This window comes from Streptopelia decaocto (genome assembly GCF_964273445.1).
Source record: "Streptopelia decaocto genome assembly, chromosome: 18".
Taxonomy (NCBI): domain Eukaryota; kingdom Metazoa; phylum Chordata; class Aves; order Columbiformes; family Columbidae; genus Streptopelia; species Streptopelia decaocto.
In genome coordinates this window covers 10279163-10295343 of record NC_138673.1, presented here as the reverse complement: position 1 = coordinate 10295343, position 16181 = coordinate 10279163, and the positions used below count along the sequence as shown (strand labels likewise).

The window sequence follows — 16181 nt, the reverse complement described above, 5'->3', positions numbered from 1 at the left end:
CTGGGGTAGGAATGGGCTGTGCAGCACAAAGCCAGGAGGGCAGGCCCCTGTGTCCCCGGGGCCGCGTCTCGTCTGCACGCCGAGGCCTCTCCATGGGGCGAGAGGCTGGGAAGCTGCAGCATCTCGACCTCATCTGTGGCTTGTAATGTACATGGAATGGAGATATCCGTTCTGCTAACAGCACAGAAATCATCTCACTCATTCCACCCAAATAAATAAGTCTGAAAATAAATCTCTCATCGTACTGTCTTTATAAATATCTTTTAGATTGAGTGTGAGTGACACGGCGTGGTTGAGTCACTAGAAGAGCGTCTCTGATAGTGGTGGTGAAGCTTTTCCAGATGCATTCTATACCCGATGGTCGGTGCGGCGGTTCCCAGCGCACCCGCCCGCGCTGGAAGGACAGTGGGGAGCTTGAAGACGGAGACAGTTGTGGGTGCTGCTTGGTGTCCTTGATTGGGGCTGGATAGCCAGGAGGGGAAGGGACGCGGCTCCTCGAGGCCGCGGGCACCGACCCGCGAGAACACGGGGACAGGGACGTGGGGCTGCGCGGCCCCGGCCCCGAGCGGGACTCTGCCTGTGCTTGTTAGATCTTCAGATGTTATTTAGCTTGATTGCAGCCTTTTTACAAGAGGAGTTAAGACACGGATATAAAAGAGAACTACGAACTGCATGACAGGTTCTTAGGAAATCAGTAAATGATTCATTTAACGGTTCCGTGCGTGCTAATTTCACGTTGCTATGGAACCTGAAGATGGAGGAGGGCGGCCAGGCTGCGGCACGCGGGCTTGCGCGGGGCGCTGCGAGGACAGATAACGCGTCGCACGCAGCCTCGCGGAGTGATGAATTGCCTCTTTATCTGCCGTTGGCCAGGGAGATCCCAGGCAGACAACTGCAAGAGATGTTGCACACTAGCTAACGTTCTTTGGATTAAACCAAAAATCACACATTTCAGTCTCAAAATCCGTTTAAGTGTGCATTGTCTTAGCGGCATCTCCCCTGGGGCTGGCCCTGGAGTCAGACAGATCACCCCAGCCCGAAAGGGACCTGCTGGGGCTGCTCCGGCTCCTCTTGCTGCCGGCAGGTGCCGGTGCCCATTGAAAGCTGCTCGTGGCAAGCGGGTTTGTCTCTGGCTACTGTTTTCAAGAAGGAGGCATCGTTTGCTCTTGGCTTCAGGGGTGGTTGGGAACGATGTATTAATGGACGGAACAAATGCCGCGTCCCTGCTAACCCCTGGATGTTTGCCTTTATTGCTCTATTACCCTCACTGGGTATGGCGGCCCTGGTGGCAGCGGCCCACTGGTGTGGAAGGTGCGTGGATGCTCAAGTCTGATACAAATGTGAGTCTTTCAAGCACATTAAACTTAGAGCAAAGCAGCAGGACTGATGTGGTAACAGGGAGGGATCTTTTCTGCTCTTGATGGTGCCTTTGGTTTGTGTTTGACAGCTGGTGGTGCAGGTGTTGGTCACAGGAAGCTGCTCCTGTGCTCAGGGGGTAGCTTGGGTCGGTAGTTTTGGCTTTAAGGGTATCGGTTGCGCTCTTGCCTGTTTTTAAAGAGCTGCATGCTCTGTTCTCAGGGTTCTCTGTTGAGTTATTGCATTGTTGGACACTCACTTTCATTGCGGGGGCATTTCCACGGCGCTCAGGGTGCCGGTGCCGTTGGCCCTGCCCGGCTGTGCTGTGACCCCGGGCGGGGGTCGGCGCAGGAGCCCCCCGGGCTGCGCGCTCTGTGGCGGCAAAGGCGGAACTTCCAAATGTGACCGAGGCTCCGTCTCGTTGCAAACCCAATGGTTTTGGAAAGTGTGACTCTTCTGAGCTATGTTGAGTACAGCAGCCAGGCAGGAGGGGTTTGTAGTCTGCTGCTGTCTTAACGAAAATACAGAGTGTTTCCTATAGAAATGGAACGTAGAACAGAGCGAGTTCACTGGGGTCATACAATGTGGATAAACTCGGTCAGAGGGGGGCTCGGCACTGGGATCTCGCCGTCCCCGCCGCCCCCGCACAGCCGGCAGCTCCAGCCCCCGTGAGCGTGGGTGTGGGTCTGGGAGCCCTGGCTGCGAGCGCCCGGAGCCGTTTGAGCTGAGGGAGCTGATGGAGCCGCGAGAGCCGCGCCGCCCGGGGACACGGCGGCTCTTCCCCAGCGCCGCCTTTCCACCGCGCTGCCTTAATTGGGCCCACTGCGAATGGGCAGGAGCGCGGGCAGCTGATTTTCTTTTTCCTGGCGACACCAAGCGCAGGGAATGTCTGTGTGTGTGTGGACAAGTATTTGTGGTCTTTTGCGCGGGATGGTCTTAGGTCTTCCTGCTGGCACACGCACTAACTGCTGCCGCACTTCAGGTGAGAAGATAATGATCACATCATTAAGACACTACTAAAGCTGGCATTACTTGTTAGGTCAACATATCGATCTTGACATTACGCTGCAAGATGGGTTTTTCTTAGGTAATGCCTGCGCGTCCTGCCTCTTGCTCCAGGAGGGGCACAGAACAGGGAGAGGGGGAGTGCAGAACTCAGAGCAACTGGACACAGGTCTCTTCCCCAAAATAAAAGCACTCTGCTCCTTGACAGATTGGTTCTGCTGCAGAGGCTCCTGCCCTGTTGCTGCTGACAGGATTACTGGCAGGTTTCCTTTAAGTCGACCCAAATCCCGAGGGGGTTGCTGGCTCCTGGGTGGATCATTTGGTCGTTCCCGCTGCCTGGGGACATCCCATGGGGTGTCGTCCTGTGGGGTGTCATCCCGTGGGGTGTCTCTGCCTGGGGACGTCCCGTGGGGTGTCGTCCCGTGGGGTGTCGTCCCGTGGGGTGTCTCTGCCTGGGGACGTCCCGTGGGGTGTCATCCCACGGGGGTGTCTCTGCCTGGGGACGTCCCATGGGGTGTCATCCCACGGGGTGTCTCTGCTGCGGGGGCTCGGTGTCACGGGTGCCGCCACCGGGCAGGGTCTGAGTTTGCCATGGGCCCCTATGGCACCTATAGGCTGTTGACCATCCCAGGCACCTCGTCCCGTGCAGTTGCCTGGGCGTTGGCGTGCATTGTACCCATATCGTGCGCACATCAGAAATACCCTTCCTATCTTGCTGCAGAAAGAAACACCTCTCACTTTTTAATAAATTCCTGCTTGTCTTGTTATCTCTTCTGAATTGAAGCTGTCCAAGCCAGTTTTTCTCATTCCGCTGGGCTCTTTTTATAGCGAGCTACGTAAAGGCGTTTTGGAAAAGTGGCAATAATTTGCTTTATGTGTATGAGTGTGGTTTAGATCACTAAGGCTTTATTTGGTATTTTAATCTGAGCTTACCGACTGCACTTTTAAGGACTTATAAATGAAAAGGGATAGTTCAGAAACGCATCATGTTTTTGTTGCAGCAGCGCTGAGCGTGTTGAGTATCCCTCTGTACATCCATTTCATTAGGAGCGGCCCATATGGTGTGTCAGGAGCAGGGGAACGCGGAGCTGAACCTGTGTCTGCCAGAGAAAACTGTTTTGATCCGATGTTCAGCGTAGCACAACTTTGGGGGAAAAAAAATAAACATTGTCAGATGGGTGCTGCCAAATTTCACGATTTATCAAGAATTTCAGGCTGTTCAGTGATATTTTTCTTCTGAATACTCCAGTTTCTGGAGTCCTGTGACTTACACAAGACTGTTCATTTTCGTTTTAAAATATGTCGTAGAATACAGCCTCAAAATACGGAACCGAGAGGCTCCAGTGTCAGCTGATAAACCCCTCGGTTGGATGGTATTTGAGGGGAATGAGCCGCTTCCCTGCGCCCCTGGCAATGCTGCGTCTTTGGGGATAAACCCCAAGTTTTCCCATGGTTTCTTTTAGTCTCATTTGAACTCGTCTTTATTTATTTTACATATCCAGTGAAGTTTTCCAAGTTTCTCTAAGGTTAATTCGCGCCAATAAACAGAACCTCCTGTCACCAGAACGTACAACGTTGATACCTTTTGGGGTTGCTCCAGGAAACCTTCGGAAGGTGCCACCTAATGAGAGTCTGGGGAGCTGAAGGAGCTGGGTTTGTGTTTCTGACACTCGAGACAGATGTGGGTTTGATCCTTGCGATCTCCCGGGGGCCCTGTGTGCGGATCTGGAGGGTCCGTAGCTGGTGTTGGAACAGGGAGGCCAGGAGGCGGCGGGAGAGCCGCTCTGTGCACGGAGCGCGAGGGCCGGGGCGGCGGCGCCCAAACCGCGCTCAGAGTCCTGCAGGGGGGTCACGTCTGCGCCTCCCGCCTGGATTTGACCTTCGGAGGGATGAAACGGGCCCGACTCTGAAACAAAACACCGGGCAGCTCCAGCACCGAACCAGCAACTCCCTGAAATCAGCTTGTTTGCCATGATTTGCTGGAGAGGCGGTCAGTCCACGCTAACAAAGCCTAATAGACAATAATGTTCCGTGGGTTTCGGTGGTGGGAAGGTGGGAGATGCCTGAAGGGCTGTGTCCTGTTGGACGGCAGCTTTGGTTCCTTTGAGACGGTGGGTTTTGGTTCCTTTAGCACGGTGGATTTTGGTTCCTTTAGCACGGTGGATTTTGGTTCCTTTAGCACGGTGGGTTTTGGTTCCTTTAAGACAGTGGGTTTTGGTTCCTTTGGCACGGTGGGTTTTGGTTCCTTTGGCACGGTGGGTTTTGGTTCCTTTGGCGCGGTGGGTTTTGGTTCCTTTGGCACAGCGTTTTGCAGAGCTCACCAGAGCTCCTCATGCAGAGAAGTGCAGAATCTCACTCGGGTTGTCAGGACACTTAATGTAAAATATGGGGTCTATTATTATGACATTACGAAATGACCCTTTATGGTAGTTAAGTGTTATAAATCAGCAACAAGTAAAAAAGGTACAATATTTATTTCCATTACCCGTATTCTTGTGGCATGAAGGTGCTGGGCAGCGCGCGTGGGCCGGGGGAGCTCCGGGGGGCAAGGGCGCGCGGCGTGCGTGCGGCGTGCGTGCGGCGTGCGTGCGGCGTCCGTGCGGCGTGCATGCGGCGTGTGTGCGGCGTGCGTGCGGCGTCCGTGCGGCATGCGGCGTGCGTGCGGCGTGCGTGTGGCGTCCGCGCGGTTTGGCTGGTGGTTGTAGATGTTCCTCCGAAGCCGGTTGTGGGTCCAGCTGGATCAGCACTGGAACCTTCCTGGCGGGAGGGGGATAAACGCTTAAAGGTGGGCGAGCAATAGCCTAAGGAGAACACATTTGCCTCAGCCTCGTGGGACTGGGACGGATCCTTCTACTCTTTCTAAAGAAACGTTTCCCAGCTTGCAGCCAGCACCTTGAAAATACACTGTTATAAGTTCGTAAATCCTTTCATTGCTTGTCTGCAGGTTATTTTTCTCTCTCTCTCTTTTCCTTTCCTTTTTTCCCCTTGCCCATTTTAAGCGTTGGCTACAAAATGAGCGCTGTGCTTACCACAGCCCTTCGTCATGCAACGTTCTCAGCAGACACTCAAGAATTAAATATGTCCCATTTCCATAATACTGATTGTCCCAGTTTAAGTGCTGTTTCAGAGGGTGTTAATTGGCGCAGCGGTACCAGCTGCGGCGCTCTGGCCTGGCCGGGACCGGGGCTGAATTGGCGCCGGTGCAGCGGGCAGAGCCGGCCCGGCCGCGAGCTGCCGCCTTTGAGGAGCGTTGCCTCTGTCACTTTTGATATCTCCTGGTTTTTGTGCTCAGAAACACAAAGCACAATTAGAATACAGTTATATATCCTCATAGTTATTAAAGCTTGGATTAACATGACATAAAGTTTTGTCTGGGGAGCCTTTTGCTATGGCTCAGGGAGCATTTTTGTGTGACAGTAATAGGCTGCAGTTAATATACTTGAATGATACCAGAATCTGTGTAATAAGACAGAACAAAGGGGGGTTTTTTGAAGCTGAATTACAAAGGTGGAATTATCATTGTGAACAATCCGCTGAGATCGCAGCTTAATTATTGTATCTTGCGTTATTTTGGCATAATAAAGTGTAGTCAGTGAAGCAAAGTTAAAACCATACGTGTATGCACATCTCCAAAGGACGTCTTTGCAGGGCTGCGGGATCGGCGCGTGGACCCGTCACCGGCTTCTTAACACCCCAACCCTCGCTTTGCCCGTTTTGCCGTGTTTGATTTACCGAGCCTGTTTGCCGTGATTCAAGAGCCTCTTGCACCATTTCTAGGAGAGATTCATCACCAGGACGTAATCCATTCAAACCGCTTTGGGGCAAGACGTACAAAGCGTTTGAAGCCAAGAGGTTTCAAACAAAGCGTCCGAGGCAGCGGTTGTGCCCGGCGAGGAGGAGGAGGAGGAGGAGGAGGAGGAAGAGGAGGGACGGGTGGTTGTGCGGGGCTGGGGAGCGAGGAGCGGAAAGGTGGGAACGGCCTTTACTTGGGTGGTTTTTTGTCCTTTGTTTTGCCCTTTTTGTGCCGCAATGTCCCAGTGTGGGTGAGCGAGGGGAGAACAACAGGGTGTTGGGGACACGAGACAAAGGGCGAATGTCCCGTGTGTGCTCGTGTCCGTGTGCTGGTGCACAGGGATGGGGTGGCTGGGAATGGCAGCCCTGGAAAACACTTGCAAATAGACGTTATTTTGGGCAACAGCAAAAATAAGCCATCTTTTAAAAAACAATGAGTCGGACCAAAGTGTGAAAAGTAACCAAAGTGTTTAGCGTGGCACCACGTGTGATGCTCTCAGGAAACAGGCGTTGTCATGTGGAAGGCGTTATTCAACCATCGTGCATTTGTACTGAAGTTTAACCCTCCGCCTGTGCCTCGAATCCCCGTTACATGGATAATAAGGGCGAGGAGGATCGTTTTTAAAATGTTAATTTATAAAATGTTCCTTTTCCACAGAAATCCTGTTGGTGGTGTGAGCAGCTGCGGGAGGTTGAACGGCTTCCATGTTGTTTTAAGCAAAACAAAAACCCCCAGTAGAAAACGCAGGGTTTTTTCTGCAATAGGCTTTAAAAGAGTAGTAACGTCATTGCAGAAATCTGGACATGGTGATTATGCCGGTAATCCCTGTGCTGGCCTGTGGTAATTAAAAATTGCAGCTGAACCTGGGTTTAAATGGCTGGGCGAGGCTCTGTCAAGCTGATGAGCGCTTGCGTTGTTGACACGTGTGAAGCTCAGTTTACCCACCGGTGACCGCGGTCCGTGGGCGTTGGGTGTCCATCCGAAGCGCCTGCCGTGGGGCCCGGCCGCACCACCCCACTCATCGCGTTCCTTTAACATCGGACTCGGCCTCACCAGCCTGTTCTCCTGGCAAATCGCCTTTCCCAGCGTCTCCCGCAGCCTGACCCGGAGCTGAGGGCCAGAGAATCAAGGTGCTGTTTAAACCCCATCCCCGCAGCCCAAGGTGATGCTCAGCTCAAATCAAGCGGTGTTTAACACCCAGAGCTGCTCGTCAGACACGGGACAGCGCGGGCCGGGCGCGTTATCGACCGTGATTACACAGAGGTTACTGGTAACGATGCTTTTCTGCAGCGAACAGCCTTAAAAGCCCCGTTCCCACAAGTGCCTTTGGGCTCCTGTCTTCTCATCAAGACTTCCCGGCGTATTTTAAAGAGGTGAGGGACGAGTCGAAAGCCGTGAAGGCACAAATGGGGCTGGAGCCTGGTCCGTGGTGTTCCTGCCGGGGGAGCCGGGCTGGGCCGGGGAGCTCCTGCTCCTTTTCAAGCAGATTGCGAAAGCAAATCCAAGGACTCGCCTGCTCCTGGTTTATCACTGAGTTTGGACCATGTGAAAATCACAGCAGCGGTGCGTGAGGGGCTGGAGCGAGGAGCTCCGGGTCGGGAGGGGATTCTCCATGCTGACTGTAGAGACGTGAGCTGCGTTTGACTGGAGAGCGAAGGGCGAGGGAGGAGAGTTCTGCTTCGAACAAAGAGCCCTGGAAAAATGTTCTTAACATGCAATTCAGTTTGTGAAAAGAACAATAAAAGGAAAAAAGATCCAGCAGGAAATAAAATGGAACTTTTTTTCATTACAGTCAAGGGAAACTTAGATGAGTTTTTCTTTGCTAATAAACCACACTCCGTTTTGCAGCTGAGCCTGTTGCCGGAGCTGACTGTGGCAATTGTTCATACTTCTTTTTTAAAAACTCTGGGCAATCAAAAAGCCCTTCATGCATCAGGAAGCATAGGAACGCGGTGCTTGTCTTACCTTCACACTTACTCAGCAGGTATTTACAGAAGGGCAGCAGGAAGCTCTTTAAACTCGATCCGGTTCCTCTGCTCGGGACGTCTCTGGGTCAGATCTGTTTACCCGTGTCCGTGTGCCCTGGGCTCGGCTGCGGGGTCTGCAGGAACCGTTCTGGGCGGTGAGACCCGGCTGCAGGGCTCAGCCCAGGCTTGGCTTTGCTGTGGCCCTGCAGCCCTGAGGCTGAAGGAGGAAACGTTTGTGTTCCTGAGTTGTCTGTTGGTTGGGCGGGTTCTGTGGTCGTACCGGAGCCCTGTGTTCAGTCGTGTCAGCTAACGCGCTGGAAACCCCGTGGGGACCAGAGGAGTTCTCAGCCAAGACAGCGGGTCAAAGGAAAACTCCAAGAGCCCTCATATACTTTATAACTCGATCAGAGCGTGGCAAAGAGCCGTGTTTTCATCAATACTTCATATTATTAATTCAGAGAAGGAACTCATGAGAAATGGTCTATGGAGTCATCTTTAATTTGTCCTGCTGTGGAAAGCTGCTTTTCTGCAGAGCGTTAATCATTCTCGCATCCCCTTGGTGCAGTAAGTGTTGAGCAGCGGGTTGGGTTTTCGCAGGAGCGTTTTGGAGTCCAGGAGTAGCCGCTGTGGTTTCTGGCAAGCCCTTGGGATGCTCTTTGCCATGTCACGGCTGGTGAGCGAGCCCTGAGATTAACGTGATTGAATGACTGTTTTAATTTCAGCCCTGATGGAGCAAAATTAGTTACAATGATATGTGTGTGTTGAATAAAATTGTAGTTTTATTAGCTATAATTGCTGAAGAAGACTTTTTAAAGCCTTGACTGCTTGGGGGGGAAATTGCTAGCACTGGAATTTGCTCCTGCACAGTATGGCATTGATGATGATCACGGTGCGTAATGTGTCGGTCCTCGGTGGGTGGGTTGTCACCGCACGCCCGGGGAGCGCTCAGAGGGACCCCGGGGTGTCCCAGCCCAGGGGGAGCTCCCGTTGTAGTTCCAGCCCCGCGGGGCTGGGCTTTGGGCTTTGCTAAACCCGGTGTCAGTGCGGGGTTTGCTAAACCCGGTGTCGGTGCGGGGTGCTGGGACGGGGACCAGCCGCACTCAGGTCCCGTGTGACACGGGTGCTGGGATGGGACCAGCCGCACTCAGGTCCCGTGTGACACGGGTGCTGGGATGGGACCAGCCGCACTCAGGTCCCGTGTGACACGGGTGCTGGGATGGGACCAGCCGCACTCAGGTCTGGTGTGACACGGGTGCTGGGATGGGACCAGCCGCACTCAGGTCCCGTGTGACACGGGTGCTGGGACACAGCCTGGAGGGCCCAGCCCCGCAGCCAGGGTGCCCGGGCGATGACAGAGCGATGAGAAAAGCTTCAAGTGTTTGTTTCTTTGTTTAATTCCATTGCAATCAACCCCAGAGGCCTGGTGGGGGGACGGTTTCTCTGACTGTCTGGCGTGCGATGTGCATTTGTCTTAATTTATGTGCGGGGAGGCTGTAAATCTGCAGAAGCGTGGTGCTGGCGCTTAGGTTTCACATGCGCATTTAAAATAATAGCACCTGACAGTTTACTAGCAGCTAAGAGGTTTTTCTGCTTCAGAAAGCAAAATATTGGAGGAGTTGTGCAGCGTGTATAAAGAATTTGAGGAATTAGACCCCGATATCCAGCACCCTTCTCTCGGAGAGCAGAAGCGTTGGGCCTGTCGAGCTGCCGGGTCGGGACAGAGCGGGGACAGAGCGGGGACCCGCGGGGCGAGCGGCGCCGCGCTGTGCTGGCTGTTCCCCCAGGACAGTCGGAATTGCCACCGTGTTTGGTTGTGTTTGTTTGTCCTGATTCTTCTTTACCTCGAAGGGACGAGAACGTGGCTCCAAACCTGCTCGGCAGTGTGGGAGCAAACGGCCCCTCTGTCCTGGGGACGCTGTGGGGACACAGGGACATCCCGGCCGGCTCTGGATGTGTCGGGAACTCCGGGCTGGGATCAGGACGAGCCTTTCCTGGGCTGGGTGCGGGTGTGGGGCGTAAAGAGCTGCGCCCATCCAGTGTAGTTATGGGCATTTCCCGTGGAGATTTGACTCAGTGAGTAAACTCGGTTCCAGTGGAGGAACAAGAAGCGGGAGGTGTGAAGCCGCTGATCCAAACCAGCGTTGGGGCGCAGGGTGAGGCGGGTGGGGACGGGGGCTCGGTCGCTGAGCCCGGGCTGAGGGGCCAGAATCCCCCCGAAAGGGGAGGAATGAGCAGAGAACGTTGTGCCGGGCTGGATCAGTCGCGTTAAATTCAGAGCCTTTCTGAGTACAATTAATAGTCATTTTATTTAGGTCGCCCTGGTTTTGTTGCGTTAAATGTATGCCTCCATTAAAGTGGAAGAAAATCAAATACATTTATCTCCGTGGAGCCTTTTGTGAACTGGTTGGGCATATTTTAACTAACCCTGGGAACTGTTGGATTATTAAAGCCGTTGGCTCCTCCAGGTTTTTTCTCTCCTATTTTCCCCTGTTCCTCCTCCCAGGCGGTGATTAAAGGAGTCTGGAGCCCTTTCCCCAGAGCCCAAGTGGATGGAAAAAAATGTTAAATAAACTAAAGCCCATTAGTTAGGCTTTCTGTAAGAAACTGGGTCTAAATTGGGTGTATGTGTGGGGTACGCTGGGACAGAGGAGTCTGTTGGGCTTAAGTGTCCATTTGTAACTGGTGTTATCTGGCAAGTCCTCTTTTCTTCTTTACCTCAAGCGCCAGGACTGTTCGTTTTGTAATACACTCTCATTTGATGCCGATAATTGGTTCAGATTAGCCAGCTCCTTTAAGCCTCCGTGTTGAGCCACGCTACATCTCAAAGGGAATATCAGGTTTTGGATTTCCAGGAGCTCGGGGGGCGGCTGCGCTGGGTGCCCCCCCCCGCTGGTGGCCATCGCCCCCTCCGTCCCGCTCCCACCTTCTCCCGTTCACAAGCGCGGTGGGAGGTGCAGGTTTTGGGTCGGGACCTGGTGAAGGTGCTGTCCCGCATTCTGGAGCCACGTTGGGTGACTGCAGGATGGGGGAACTTCTGCCGCTCACAGCTGCTGAGTCTGCTTGAGTTTCACCTGTGGGTTGTGGTTTTTCCTTCCCCCGAGACAGGGATCAGCTTGCTTGCTGCAGGTTTGCTGCCGGTTACCTCGACTGCGCCCCTTGTTTCTCCTTGGTGAAAACTTGAACAAACCGCTTGTGTTTGATTCACAGAGACCCGTGAGAAACGGGCCGTGTGTGAGGCAGCGCGGTTTGCTCATTCTATTCAGCCCTTTGAATATTCAAATTCTGGTAGATTCAGTTCTTGCTGTTCTGCCAGATTTCCATACCGTTGATGGGCTTCTGAATTAATGAGTTTCTTTCTCCCCCTCCCTCGCCACCTTTTTGCAACTGGTGAAAAGTTTTTCTAAGCGCGCTGCCCTCTCCATATTGATTTTCTTCTCGTGCTTGCCTGACCAGCTCTTAGATGTTTTATTTTGCAAAGCGTTAATAGAATTTTCCTTTTGCCGTTGCACTTTATCTATTCAGGAGGTTTCAAGAAGTCTCATTGTGTCACCGGACTATGGAGGAAAGAGGCCATTCTTCTGGTACAATGGCTGCCCTAAAAAATAACGCAGGGTGGGGTAAACCCAGAAAGGGCAGAGACGGAGATAAAATGTTCTGACCTTAGGAAACAGAAAAGATAACCAATTAGACATTGTTGAAGGGGCACCAGCTGGCTTCAAGAACACCCCACTGATTATTGTGTGTGGAGGGCGTGCTCGGGCCGCGCTACCCTGCTGGCGATCGCGGCGCTGCCGCCGTGCCGGAGCGGGAGCCGCCGCGGGGAGGGACGCGGTGGGGACCTCGGCGCTGGCCACGCTGGGACTGCTAATGAGCCTCTATTTGCATAAACCAGGCTCTGCCAAGATCAGCGTGCCAGCAGAGCGGGGCCTCGGTACACACGGCAGAAAACGTTGCTTGCCCGGAGGCCGCGGGCCTGGCGGCAGAGGGGGCGCCGCGCTGTGCGGGCGGGACGGGGAGGGGGCGCCGCGCTGTGCGGGCGGGACGGGCCGGTCCCCCTGCGAGCAGGAACGAGCAGCGTGGCCAGAGCCCCCTCCCGTGCCGGAGCTGTCCCCTCTGCCGCGGCAGCGCCTGGAAGAGCAGGAGGAGGCTGCACAAGAGGTTCAGGCCCGCGGCTCTGGAGTCTCCAGCTCTGCGCTGCCGGGAGCCCTGGGCGGCCGTGGCTGCGCTCGGGCGAGGTCGGAACCGTGTGTGCCTCATCTTATGGCTCCTCACCCCCAGCACAAATACGAGCATCCTTTCTAAAGACATTCCCCCGGAATGTCCCCGCAGGAGGAGCTGTCACCGTGGGGCGTGTGGATCCAGCCAGGAGCTCCCTGGGCTGGGCGCTGCTGTGGAGTTGGGGCAGGAGGGTTACGCTGGGAGACTGAGAACTTGTGCAGCAGCGCTGGGCCTGGGGACGGCGGGTGGCGAGCGGGGGCCGGGGCGCAGCCGCGGGGCTCCAGGAAACAGCACGAGCTGCGCCGTGTGATTCGTGTTTCCAGCGAGGCCAGGACCTCTGAGAATGAAAAATAAAGGTTGCTGTGCAAACATAACCCTGGAGCAGAGATAAGCGGTGGTGGTCAGGGAAGGGGAGCTCTGTCCTTATCTGCCTTCTGATGTTACTCATGAGTTTTCTTCCGTGGAGTAAAGAAAAACAGCAGGACAAATGGCTCTCTGCTGAATGTGGTTTGGATTTTTCAGTGCGTCAGCATCTTCAGGTCTCATTCGAGATGGGCATCGAGGAGACACGTGGTTCTCCGTCTCAGGCCATTGCAAACACGTTTTGCAAACCGCTCGGACTGAAGAAGTTGAGAACAAGTGGACTCGGGAGAGGTTTTCAGATGGGCTTAGGCACAGGGTAAGGTGCAGAGTGTGTAACTGCGCCAAGTCACTTCGCTAAAAGAAATGATTTATGAAAAGCCAGGATATAAGAACATGGAAGTATCAGACAAATCACTGGGGAAGAAAAAGTTCCCCAACCCCAAGCAAACCAAAAAACCCCTCCCCAAACCCGCCCCCCAGGCAACCAGTGGAGTCCTTTAGAGAATCAAACCTTCTCTTGCCAGGTCTCCTCCCTTCCCCAGCGACTCCTGCGGTTCAGGCTGACAGAGGTTCCCACCAGCCTGGTTGACAGCGGGAACAGCAGGGCCGCCGCTCCTTTCAGACGGATTGCGCAGCAAAACCTGCCCAGCTCCTGCGGCCTCTGAGCAACGGCTGTAAACGTGATCACGCCGGCAAATAAACGCAGTGCAACATCCTTCTGAAATAAGTGTAAAATTTTAGGTGTGGCTGCACAGATTAAATGGAGGTGGAATAAATCATGCAAATAGTAATGAAAGTTGAAAGCAATTTGGTTGCACTTCAGTACGTTTCATCAGTCATCTCTCTTGTGAAGTGGAAATGCCGAGCCCTCCTCTCTCTCCGCTCTCTCCTCTAGCTTTTCAAAAGGCCTTTTCAAAACCTCTGAGTCCTTTCTTGGCTGACCACGTTTACCCTGCTCGTACTTCTTGAAACCTCCTGATTCCCAGCCAGGACAGTGACTCTGATGTGGAGAAGCCGTGGCCTCCATTTGCGTCCACGATTCCCCTCCTGGCCCTTCCTTATCTCCCCATGGAAGGGAAACGGCTGCAATGAGGCACAGACGGGGACAGATGAGCGGTGGAAAAGCGGCTCAGATATCTGGCTTTCTAGGGCAGCAGAACTTCTAATGTTCACTTTTTTGCTTTAGGATGAAACATCAGCTGGGATGGGTTGAAAGCAACAGATTCCAAAAGGAAGAGCCGAGTCTGAGCAAAACAGGGAGATCTGACCCATGGTGCCCAAGTCGTGGCTCCTCCTGCCTTTATCTCCCCCTCCCTGCTCGTCCGTTGTGTTTCTGTGAACGCGTGTGTTAAGGCCGCATCTCCCCTCTTGTGTCTTGCAGGTAGAGGACGCCATGCTTATGTTTGACAAGACGACCAACAGGCATAGAGGTAAGAGAGACCGGCAGCTCGGCCATCGCGTTTCGTGCCAGCTTCTGCATGGTGCCACAGCCACAAACCAGCGCCAGCGCGGTGGCCCGCGGGGCCGCGTCAGCGGCGCCGGTTGGTTTGAGACGCCCCCTCCGTGCGTGGGTCTCGCAGGGGCCGGGCTGCTCGGCACGGGGTGCCGCATCGCGGGGTTTCCTGCTTCGAGGGGACTTTCCTGGTCAGTGGGATGGCTGATCCTCGGGAGGACCATTGTTGGGCTCGATGACGTCCCTGGGGGTGGTGGAGCCCGGGAGCTGTGCATGAGGCTGCAGGGAAGCAGAGCGTCTGAACCAGGGCGGCTAGGCTGGCGTTACATTAAGCTGGGCATGAAGCCAGTTAAGCTGAGACGCCAGGAAATTAAGGTGCTAAACCCCTCTTCTGGGGTTTCAGGCACGCTGGAGCCTTGAAGCTGAGGCTGCTCGTCCTCTGGTGACGGCAGCTCACAATAAGCAGGATCTCCAGGAGAGGAATTTCCCCCCACATATTTCACAAGAGAGACGAGGTTTCATCGCTGCTTGTACAGTTCTGTGGAAATGAGCTGAGGATTATTTTCAATATTATGGCCATTCCTTTCAGTGGAAATAAATGACGCTTGTCTGTCTCTGGGCGCGTGGGTCACGTCATTGCTGCTGCAGGGAGCGAGCCCGGCGGCCGCGCTGCAAGCCTGGGAACGGGCACACATACCTGTGGCACAGCTACCGTGCTGGGGACAGGCTCGGAGACCCTCTTCGCTTCAGAGGGGTTGGTTTGATGCCTCCCCGCTTTAACGTGACGTGCGTTTGGGGGCAGCGTGGGAAGCAGCTCGTGGCTCCCGCAGCTGCTCTGCCGGGTGCCCTCGCACCCCGGCCTGGCTGGGGACTCAGGTGCTGTCTAAGGGTGCAGAAGGACCCGGAGCAGACTCCGGGTGACGTTACCTCCTGTGTGCCCAGCAGGGGACAGGGAGGGCCGCAGGGTCGGCTCTGTTTGCGAGGGCTTCCCAGGGAACAGCCCGACCCTTTGGTGAAGGACAGAGCTGCTTATTTGCTGGGATTAGCCGGAATTCCTGGGAGCGGGCGCCGAGGGCTGCGCCGCGGGGCACGGACGCGGCTCCGGTCTGTCCGCCAAGCGCACCCGGAGGGGAGAGACACGTGTGAAAAGTGGGTACAGAGTTTTCTTCGTCTTCACGCTCAAATGTCTTTTCAGACATTTTTTCCTTCTCTGTCCAGGTAGCCACTGCTCATCAGGCTAATGAAGTGGCTGCTGGGCTGGTGGGATGAAGCGAGTTCTGCCGCATCGATCGTTTATAAAATCACCCCAGATTTTACAAGTTGTGACATTCTGATTGTGTTGGAAACGTGTTTAAAATGCAGCGGTGTGCAGCGACAGCGTTAATGGCAGTTCTTAAACCCACTTGCGGGTTGCAATCTGTATCTTCAAATTAGCCAGGAGAAAGAGAAATGGCAGATACAATATCCGTTGTGGTTTCCTGTAGTTAGTCCATGCCTGGAATAGCCAGCGTAGCAAGGGAAAGGAAAGGACTGAGATTCGCTCCCTGCTGCTGGGAGGCGAGATGAATTTCCTTGCAAGCAAGTTGAGAATGATTGTTGATGTCGTTCTGGCACGTGTGCGTTACTGGTGTGTTACTGGTGCATTACTGGTGTGTGTGACCCTGCACGCGTGGCACTGGGCCAGCACCAGTTGGTGAGTGGGAATGCACAGATTTAATAGTAAGGGGCATTTTCAACCCTGCTCACCATTGAACAGTTTTATTAATACCTTGGGAAGGCTTGAAAAACCCACTCAAAATAAAACTTAATGCCTGGCCAACAGAGCACATAACTTTTATAACATTGAAAATGTCATCAAGCGAACCACTTTGTTGCCTCTGCTGGTGTCTTTTTTAATGTCCGACTATTCTGGATGTTCTGTAAGGAAGAGAAGGCTCCAAGCTGTTGCGTTCCCTGGCTGCCTGTCTCGCTGTGTTAATGGCAGGCTGCAAAACCTGCGAGTGTGTGATCGCAGGAGGGGTTCATT

General features: G+C 54.1%; 1 protein-coding gene across 16 annotated transcripts in view; it reads left to right on the top strand.

Moving 5' to 3' along the window:
- The window catches only part of MSI2 (musashi RNA binding protein 2), a 191437-nt gene that overhangs the window by 98432 nt on the left and 76824 nt on the right, over nucleotides 1-16181 (top strand). For all 16 annotated transcript variants that reach the window (XR_014185675.1, XR_014185676.1, XR_014185677.1 and 13 more), the window contains one exon: nucleotides 14084-14132. Coding sequence is in view for 13 of the 16 variants with exons in the window: in XM_082068879.1 (XP_081925005.1) it covers nucleotides 14084-14132 (49 nt within the window). In the remaining 3 variants the exon portion in view is untranslated. The remainder of the gene's footprint in view (nucleotides 1-14083; nucleotides 14133-16181) is intronic.